Source organism: Eubalaena glacialis, chromosome 13 (assembly GCF_028564815.1).
Source record: "Eubalaena glacialis isolate mEubGla1 chromosome 13, mEubGla1.1.hap2.+ XY, whole genome shotgun sequence".
NCBI lineage: Eukaryota > Metazoa > Chordata > Mammalia > Artiodactyla > Balaenidae > Eubalaena > Eubalaena glacialis.
This window is the reverse complement of record NC_083728.1, coordinates 61,046,869-61,057,479: the sequence shown is the minus strand read 5'-3', so window position 1 is coordinate 61,057,479 and position 10,611 is coordinate 61,046,869. Positions and strand designations below refer to the sequence as shown.

At 46.1% G+C, this 10,611-nt stretch overlaps 1 protein-coding gene across 1 annotated transcript; it reads right to left on the bottom strand.

The window, feature by feature from the left end:
• Positions 1-9,324: 9,324 nt before the first annotated feature.
• LOC133103548 (vesicle transport through interaction with t-SNAREs homolog 1B-like) lies at positions 9,325-10,176 on the bottom strand. Its single transcript, XM_061208978.1, has one exon. It carries the CDS (start codon positions 10,054-10,056, stop codon positions 9,358-9,360), a length of 699 nt encoding a protein of 232 aa, XP_061064961.1. The 5' UTR covers positions 10,057-10,176; the 3' UTR covers positions 9,325-9,357.
• Between the last annotated feature and the right edge of the window lie 435 nt (positions 10,177-10,611).

The window sequence follows — 10,611 nt, the reverse complement described above, 5'->3', positions numbered from 1 at the left end:
TGACAGCAGAGAACTGGAGAGAGAGAGCCCAGCGTGGGGCTGCAGGGAAGCAGGGTACGAGAGGGACAGCGGGCTCCCTCAGGACCCGTGAGTCCTGTTTGTTCCCCAACGCCACTTACAAGCCTCTCTTCTCCTTCCTCCTTCAGAATCCTGGCTCATTTGAAAGCGGTGGCATCAGACTTTATTAAGCCCACCCCACCTTGTGGCTGCCGTCTTCTCCGTCCCCATCATCCCCCACACGGACATCAGCAGCCGGCTCAGCGCTTCTGTTCCACCACGACTCCGGCAGCATCCAGCACCCTGGCCTCCCGTATCTTTCTCATCGTTCACTCTGCCAGCATCGTCCTCTATTCCACCTCGGTCACCTACTCCATGGACCCATCCTCTACCTTCTCACCTGCTCTGAAATCTTAAGCATCTGGTTTCCTGAGTATCACCTTCTGTCTCTCCAGCTCACCCACTCTGTTCACGACCACACGCGTCCCACCTCTTAGACGTCTCCAGGCCCTTGATCCCACCACTCTACCGCCCTCCATATATCTTCTCTTTCCTAATTTCTCAGCCTGAAACCACAGGCCAGGACATAAACCGCTCCCTGGCCCCTGCTGTCCACTCCCTCGCCCCTCTCAAGTTCTCCTGGACAAACCCCTGACGCGGGTAAGCCCAGCTACCCTTTAGACATTAAATGCTTACTCTCTCCCCAACTCCCCCACCTCCAATACCTCTCATCTCCTTTCTCCCCAACCTCCAATCTCCTATTTCACGCTGCAGACTACTATCTCTGCTTCCTCATTAACATGCACGTATGTGCAAATGGCCATCTGAATCCCAAGTCTACACAATTTTTTGATTCAAACGCTTCTGAATACTGTTCGTATCTTTTTATTGAAAAATCTGAGAGGAGATCCGATTGGCCCAATGGTCTGGGCAACATGTGAGCTGCCCTTAGATCAGATGCTCGCCTTGGCCCATTCGGATATGCTCACAAGATGGAAGGCAAGAGCTTGGGAAGGGGCAGCGCCCAGAGAAGGGGAGGCTGGGGAGGTACCCAAATAATATGCCTACACGTCTATGAAATACCTTGGGCTAGAGCTGTGGGTTGCTTAGCAACTGGAAGTAGTTCAGAGCCACACACAAGAAAATAGAGGTTTGGGGAAACAATTTGTCAAGGAATCAGGGAGAGTCTATTGCCTTCAGCTTTTCAGTCAACACCTTCCCCCTCCCCAAAATGCAGGTCGGATGACCTGGCCAGCCAGAGAGGCATGGGGGCAGGAGCTAAGGGGAGGCAGGGCATGGCTCTCATTCCCCTAAAATCCCATCGCTTGCCCGGGTATCTCATCAGGGCCTGAACAGAGGTGCAGCCCGAGGTAAGAGCCACAGTGATTTCTGCCAAGCTCACAGCATGTTAATCATGCCTGTCAGGCTCCCGGGGAAGGAAAGGTTGGCTGTCCTGACAATCTACATTAACGTGGGTGGATGGTGTTTGATTATACCTTCATGAGGGCGGTTTCCATTTGCATCTTTCATCAGAGGCTGAAGGATGTGCTATCTGCCCTGACTGTCCTGTAGTCTCATTCTCCCTGCCGGTGTGCAGCTGACCTCAGTGAGAACACAGCCTGCAGGCTGCAGGGAGGCACCAGCAGGCCTGGGTGGGACCCAGCTGCCCTTGAGTGCCTGGGTTTTTACAACAGCGTCGTCCTATAAAAATAGGCTGGATTAGTTTTCATCTGGGGTCAGTTTCCAGGGTACCTCTCAAAGCCACAGAGGTTCAGACTATTCCAGGAGCGCAGAGCTTGAAGCCATAGACAGTAAAAATACAAAAGGAAGATGCCCTTTGCTGATAGTCATCCACTGGCCGCACCATCGGTTGCAAAACTCAGCAAACATTTACAGATAACCAACCCTGCGCCATGCACAATGCTAAGAACTTCAGATATAATGGTGAGCATGAAAGGAATACGATGCTTGGGGTCCTTGGTGGTACAGACCATGTCTCAGTAGCCACTGCATTGCTTACACCCAAGATGAAGCGCTTACCTGGTGCTCAATAAATCTCTCCTGAATGCGCAAACATCTGCTCCTTGATTCTGGCCTCCACAGAAGTGATCGAATAACACCAACCCCACTCAGAGGGTTCTAAGAAGTAATAGCAGGAATGTGATACACTTGGTAAGTCCTGAGGTTACTTAAAAACAGTGAATGCAATGACCTCCCAAGGACCCCAGTCCACTATCAAACCTGGATGGTCCAAAATCCTTACCTGAGCTGACTTACAAAACTTCAGCCAGCATTCTGGTCATACGCCTGAAGCTGAGAGACAGTAGCTTGTAGAGGAGAAAAGCGTGGCCGTCGGACTGCCTGGGTGTGAGGCCAGACTCCACCACTTACTAGGGGAGCAGCTGAACCGGACTGCTTATCCTCCCTGAGCCTCACTCTCTCCATCTTTCAAATGGGGACAACAGTGCATCTCACAAAGGTTTGTCTCAGGATCTAATTGAGATAATGCCCATGAAGCACTTAGCACAGCATCTGGCATCTATTACATGCTACCTATTAGATAACCAGAAATTACTAGATTGTGGGGTCTTTTTAAAAATTTCTTTCCAACGCAGGTTTACCAAAGACATTGATGTGGAATTCACAAATGGCATGGTCTTTGATGAGACATCAGTACCAACACAAGCTCTCTTAACCTAGGGATGCCCCAGGGTGAACAGCTTAGGAATCAGACCCAGTCCCTGTTTCCATGACACAAGAGTCAAGATCAGGAGGCCGGCAGCTTCCTTGTCCCATGGGAGGTGCTTCATTTACACGCCTCCTACAGAGATGGCTGGCGTGTGGCTCCAGGAGAAGACAGCTCCTGGCAAACCTAATAAATGGGGCTGAAGCAGTAACAATGAACTGTGAACTTTACTGAACTATCAAACTAGGTGCAGAGGACACTGACCAAGCCAAACTCACAACTAATCAAAAACAAAACACAACTTGGAAGCTGCAAACAAAATGAGTTAAACAGAAATATGTTCTTGGTGCTTCGTTCTGCAGAGACACTCTTAAAAAATAAAATTCATTTAGCTTAAATTAATAAAGCTAAATAAAGTCAGTGCAGGTCAGTAGGGAATTACTGGAGCATGTGATAGAAGATGCCCTGGGTGATCATTCCTGTTATAAGAGTGAAAACAGCCTGTCCCTTCACTGATGCAGCCCGGGTGATGTATCTCCTCCCAAAATAGTGTCTGTGCAGAAGATGAGAGGGAACGATCGCCTATTAATTTGGCTTTTAAGTCCAGATGAAGATCCTTGAAAATAGCCAAAGAGCCAAAAATACTGAGTAACTCCACATTCTGAGTGACTGTTTCTTCTCTCTATATATAGCGACTCAAAAATAGACATCTCTGATTCTGGGCTTGCAGGACTGAAGTATGATGATCACCATCGACTGGAGAGAAGATGTAGAATAAATCCCCACCATGTTGTCAGTTTGCTTAGATGCCACCACCTCTGCCAACTTCCTCAACACACGTAACCCTTCCCGTTATCCTAACCTGTTCAACATGCATGTGTGGTCTCTGTCTTTTCATTCGTCCCACAAATATTCATTGAGCTACAGCTTTATCTCAGAAGCTGTGTTCGAGGATGTGGGTTAGAGGATATGGGTTATCAAATCTTTCCTCATGCAGCTTACAGTCTAACAGGAGTAATGATAGAAAAAATCAATTGATAAATTGATTGCAATTGTGGGAAGTGCTGAGAAGAAACTGGCTTCGGGGGTGGCAATTATCACCACCCCCAGAGAAAATAATATTCAAACTTGAACTTGAAGCTCTATATTTGGTAAATAGAACTTAGCAATGTTTTCAAAAACTAGATAAAAACACGCAGGATTTAGAGCATGTGTTTAAATAACTATAATTCTGCGTCACATACAAGGGAATTAAATATCTGTTTTCTTGAGCAAGATGTCAGGGAAGGGCATTAGACTGCATCTTCCAGAAATTTAGGTGTTTATGGCTATTGGTGGTACGAAATACTCTCACAGAGCAAAGGCGTAGAGAAAGGAAAGTAATTTCAGTAGCAATTCGAGATAATGTATGACCATTCCAATAGCCACTTTTAATTAGGACAGCGCTGGCCTTCCCACGGTCAATACCACTCTTAAAACAGGTATAACATTTACTTAACTTTATTGACTTGCATTTATCTTTCTAACTAGAAGAGAAAGTGCTTATTTCTTTTTTAAAGCATTTGCCATATTTTCATGCTCTCCTCCTGTGTTTCCAAGAGTCAAAAAGGAGTTTCTCTCCAGTGCATTGAAAACAGAGTCTACAGGGGAAGAGAGAAAGCAGAATTTAGCCATTTCTTATTTGCTTTTGACCTTTTCCCCAAGAGAAGGACCTCAAAACAACAAAGAAGAGAATGGAAATCATCCTACGGGAAGTGAAGTTCAGGGCTGGGAAGATGATGGCAAGAGAAGCTGTGGTCTGTGTTATAAATAAATCATAAATTTATGCAACACTGGAATTAGATAGATGGCACATCTGAGATAAGCCCATCTACTATCTGACTACCATCAGCCACTTAGGCATCAGCTCCTACTCTGATTAGAACTAACCATCTGGACCCAGATCAATCATGCCCCACGTACCATAAAACCCTGCAAATACTATGGTTATGGAAATAGATACAGTGACTTACAAGCAATCGTAGGTAACAGGAGAGAAGGCAAAACACTTGGAAATGGGTAAATGGACCAGTATCTACAAAGGGGGATGGGAGGATGGTACCCACAACGAAGTGAGAAATATGATGCCACGTGCCTGTATACAACAGGCTGCTAATGGATGGCTTGAAACCACTGGGAACGAGTAAAGGTGATCCTTAAGAGGTAGCATGTGTTCACCAGGAAAAAGCAATGGCAAGTAAATCCCCTTCTATTTCTTTAAGGTCCTAGACTGATGGGCTGAGTAATGCTGTAGACTGAGAGCAGTGTGATGCTGAGGCAACTGTGAGAAGATGAGGAATGTGGGATATAACTTAAGACTCATAGCTGATTCATCAACTTCCCCAGAGTGTGAACAAATGGAACAGCTGTGTACACGTATGTCCATATCTCCCAACAAGATACATAAACTCCTAGGAAGCAGGTCTTATGTTTGCAATTTATCATTTAATCTCCTGGGTTTCCTTGCACGTAGTAACTTAGTAAATGCCGAATGGGGGGATCATCAGCCCCAAATTGTTGGAAGAGGATAATTAATTGGAATAATGTGTAGAGACATTCTCTAAAAAGTATAAAACACTTGTACGCAGGCCATGGGCTATTAGAAAGCCAAGTCAGAGTCTCTGTCTCGAACATCTTTATCGACAATGGAAAGGAAGACCTGAGAGATGTGCTTATCACATTTACAGGTGGCGCAGACCCGGAGTCAGCTCATAAGCAGAGTGACAGAATCATGATTCAAAATTATATTTATAGACTGCAAGAATAGGCTGAATTCTATTTTAGTAGTTGCTTCCTATGTGCCAGGCACTAAGCTACGTGTTTTACATATACCAACTAATGAAGTTAAATGAGTTAATGGACAGTTCACATATCAAGGCTTTCAGCTTAAGGCTGAGGAAGTCATCAGATGGGAAGTGATGTGCAGGGTAGGGGAGATAGTGGCAAGAATAGTCCTGTTCTGTGCCATAAATAAATCATAAATTTATGTAACATTAGAATTAGGTAAATGGCACATTTGAGATGAGCCCATCTACTATTTGTGTATCATGCAGGGACCAGCTCCTAGTCATTAAAATGAATAATCTGGGCCCGGACCAATCTGACTCTCCTGCACGTGAGATGAAATTATGGGATGGGTCTATTTGCAGGAATGCTAAGGAGCCTTGACGGTCATAGAAAAGACAAAGGTGGGTAGGGAACCCAAGCCAATAAGGAAGTCTTGGTCAGTGGAGGTGTGATGGGCAGAATAATGGTACCCACCCCCCAAAGATGTCCACATCCTATTCCCCAGAACCTGTGAATGTGTTACCTTACATGGCCAAAGGAACTTGGTAGATGTGATTAAATTAAGGATTTTACGTTGGAGCGACTGTACTGGCTTATCTAGGTGGGTGCAAAGTTATCACAGGTGTATTTAAAAGAGGTCAAAAACAGAGAAAAAGAAAATGTGAGGTTGCAGAGATGCACTTCGAAGGTCGAGGAAGGGGTCATGAGCTGAGGGGTATGGCAAACTCTAGAAACCGGAAAAGGCAAGAAAATGGATTCTCTACCAGAGCCTCCAGAAGGAATGAATACAGCCCTGCTAACACCACAATTTCGGCTCCAGAAGATTTGTTTCAGCCTCCAGAACCACAAGACAATAAATTAGTATTGCTTTCAGCCACTGAGTTTGCAGTCATTTGTGACAACAGGGACAGGAGACAAGTACAGGAGGGATGGCTAGTTCTGAGAAGGGCGGGTCTCTCTCACTCAAAGACTGGCCTTCTGGCCCTACCACCGGCAGTCACGTCTGAGCCCCGTGAGAAAGGTGGAGGGAGATTGGGAGGTGGGCGCCACTGAGCAGTGTCTGTTGGAAGGACTAACTGAAACAGAGACTTCACTTTTACAAAGCATAACGCTAAAGGCAAAAAGAAGCAAAACTTTCCAACTTCTCAGTCTTGACTCAGCTTTACCTCTGACCCCTCATCTATTCTGCCAGCCACTCCCATCGCTGCATCTACACACACCTGCAGGGTCCACTGCATCCACTGCCCTACTGGGGGGCCAAGCCACCATCACATCCCACCTGAACCACTGCAGTGGCTCCCAACTGGGCGCCCTGCTTCTGTCTGTGACCTCTTCTTTCTTCTTGAAACAAAGCCCAGAGGGCTCTCATGACACAAGGGAGATGAAGTCACTCCTCAGTAAATATTGTTCTCCTTGATGATTTCAGGACATGAGCTTCCAGGTAATAGTGGTGATGATGATGATGACAATGACAATCATGATGGTGACGATGAAAACCTTATTGAATACTAGGCATCAAGCACACCGCTAAGCACTCCCATACGTTAACTCCTGATATCCTCGCAACTCTATAACTTACTAGCATTAACTCCAATTTACAGGTGAGAAAACCGGTGAAGGGAGGACCAGAGACTCACATCTCAATGAGGGTTGGCTTCCCATCACATTCAGACTAAATGCCCAAGTCCTTGTAATGCACCCCCCCAACACCTCACCCCGTCTTACAGCCCCTTTTTACTCTCTGACCTCACCCTCCTACTCACCTCCCTTCAGATCCTGCCTCTAACCCTCCAGCATCCCTGACACCTGTTTGCAGATTTCTCTGACCCCTGCCTATTCACACGATGCTTAGTGTGAGACCCAGTCTGGCTGCTGAAAGGCACCACATGGTGTTTCCTGGACTTAAATCCTGGCCTGGACCCTCATTACAGGTCACCAAAAATACTCTTTTGCTGCTTCTTCCACGGCTTTGCATAAGCCATGGGAGGCTTACTTTTCCGTATTTCCTCTGTCAGTTGACCTAGTACCCCCCTGGCTCCCCATGCTAGAATCAGGTATCATTCTGGATTCTCTGCACTGCATCCATAACCATAGAACCCGCCATTCTTCCTTCCAACTTTATTCAAGAACATCTGCTTCTCGCCACAAAAACCATCACCCTCGACTTAGTTCAAACACCATCTTTCCCCCACAAGGCCACCGCGGTAGCTTCCCAACCAGCCTCTCAGCCTTGACTCCTGCTTCTGTCTAATACATCACCCACCAGCAGAGTCAGAGCGAACTTTCTAAAATGCAAACTGAACTCTGTTTACAAGGTCTCAGTGATTCTCTATCACTTGCCGGGTGAAATCCCAACTTCCCCTGTGACCTTCCTTCTGCCTGTCTGGTTTCCTCTTACCCTTGGCCTTACTCTCCACAAGTCAACAAAACTTGCAACTCCCAACACACCCTCTGTTTCCTGTCTCTGTTCCTTTGCATGTGCTGTTGCTTCTGCCTCTCATGTCTTCCCTCCTTCCCTCTCCCTCACACTTGGTTTGCCTGGAGATCTTCCTTTCCCTTCTGCAAAGCTCTCCTCTGGCATCACTTTTTCCATAAGCATCCCCAAAGCTCTCTCCCTTTGACACCGTTAATCCCTCCTTCCTTTGTACAAATTTTGATTTGTGACATTTGCACGTCAAAGCATGTGGTAACTGCCTGTTGACATCATCTATCTCTCCTACAGAGTTTGAGCCCCCAAAGACTAGAGGCCAGGTCCCACTCTTTTTGGCATGTCTCAATACACAGCACAGTGCCGAGAAACTTAACTAGCACACAGTAGGCACTGAAATAACACTTACTGAACGATGAACAAATACAAGAATGCATGCACATGAATGAATGAACGAAGAATTGTCTGTATGCTCTTGAGAAAATACCAGGACCTACAGGTGGAATCTACAGAGAAGCATATATTGAGGAAATATGAGAAATGACTTTCCAACCACCCTTTTATTCAGCAATGGAAGAGGATGGCCTCTAGGGGCCACCATGGAGCCCCAAGTCAGCAGGGGCCAGACCAGGATCCCAGGGCTGTGTGAAAGACTGACCCCGAAGTTCTGCAACTTCATCATGACTTTCTTTCCCACATTCCACTGAAGCTCTCTCCAAAGACTCATTTTAAACATTTGGAATTTCCCTAATGATAATTAAAACCCAGTACCAAATATAGTTGGCAATCCAGAGGTTGCTACGACATTTCATAACTAATAATTGAATAAGGTCCTTAATCCACTCCCCCCGCCAACATAAGCTTGCCTGCCAAAACAGCGGGAGGAACATGCATCCCTCTATTCCAGGTAAACTGCACAGAGCAGGGGCGCCTCACCGAACGTGTGCATCCCAGACAAGGCTGTGTGTGTGCCGTGTCCATAAACCAAATCACGTTTTCAATGTGCTGTGATCTAAGAACAGCCTTTACTGCTTCCTGCAGGATATTTTGCTAAAGCTAATAAATCTCGGGGAAGAAAAGCAATTGCAGCCTACTTTGTCTGCTGAATTAATTCGGACTTTGGATTATCAAACTGACTTAAAGATAGAACATCCTGTATTCTATAGAATAAAAAGGATTATATCAAGGAACTATGTATACATACAGATTCTTTTTTTTTTTTTTTTTTGGTATATCATACTGGTCTTATTGCTGTTCCTTCACATTTAAGTGGTTTTCCATCTTCCTCCCTCCTCCCACAGTCTGGCTACACAGGGCCTTCTTGAACCGTTAGCTCACAGCAACAGTAAGATTTTTCCACGTGTCTAACAAACACCATTCATTCACAGTCCTGGTCCACAAACCGTTCCCTGTAGGAGGTTCAATGCTTGCGAAAGAATCTGTAATAAACCAGGCCTCCCAGGATGGCGAGCTCCAGTAAGATGACAGTGGAAAGTAGCAGCTTGTTGGTTGTCACTTTTCTGGACATTGAACGGAGAATCTTCCGACTTTTGCTCAAGTTTTCACCTGTGTTTACCAGTCTACTCTTGGTACGTTCTGACTGTTCATGTTGCTCCCCCAGCTCTTCTGTGATTTCTGAGCCAATCTGGTCAGTCTCTGCAGCAATCCGATGAGAACGCTCCATACTCTGGGTGGCCCGGTTCAGGCTGTCAGTGCCTTGCAGAAGCAATGCCCTTTGAGACTGCAGCCGATTCATGTGCTCATTCCCTACAGCGTATGTACCATATTTCATGTCTCCTCGACCCCCAGGAGTGGCTGTCAAAGGTGTGCTTCTCACTTCCCGATGGAGTTTGGCAAGGTCCTTCCGGTAGGTTCGAAGCTTAGACATCTTAGGGTTACGAAAAGATAGGGGGGCATAACGTAATTCCTCTTCCATCTCTGCCAGCGTTTCATGTGCTTCCTGTTGCTTTTCATCAAAATCTCTGATCAACTTCTTCTTCTCTTCTGTCCCAGCCGTCCCCAGGAGCCACTCCGGCACCCCTCGTAGCTCTTCATGGAGGCCGCGGAAGATCTCATGCAGTTTCTCGAAATGCTCTGAGGAGGCGGCTGCGGTGGCCATGGCGCAGGCCGCTCTCGAGCAGCGGCAGCCGAGATTCCGGGCACGGGGCCCGTTCCTACTCCGCTGTCAGCCGCCCAGCCGCGCAGGCATCCCGGCGACCGCAGCCACCGCCGCTCGGGACGAGGCCCATACAGATTCTTTTTTTAATTTCTGTAGCTCAGTGAATATCCTTCTCCTTGTAGATTTCAGGACCTGAGCAGCTTCCAGGTAATAGTAACAATAACAATGATGATGATGGTGATGATGGTGGTGATGGTAGCAAATTTACGGTGAAGTATGTGTTGGAGCACTTGACATATATTAACTCCTGCAATTATCATAAACCTATAACATACCAGAATTGCTCCCACTTTACAGATGAGAAAACTGAGTCACAGAGAGCATAAGTAACTTATTTAATCATAGAATATGCCTATATTATACCGAATAAGAAATTATTATTTCAAGGAACTATATACGCACACATATATTTACATACGTAGCTCAGTAAACCTTGTTTTCATTGAAGATTTCAGGACATGAGCTTCCAGATAATAATAATGATAATAGCAAATT

Excerpts from the sequence above, each read along its gene's own strand:
- LOC133103548 (XM_061208978.1), bottom strand. The coding sequence starts at position 10,056 with ATGGCCACCGCAGCCGCCTCCTCAGAGCATTTCGAGAAACTGCATGAG.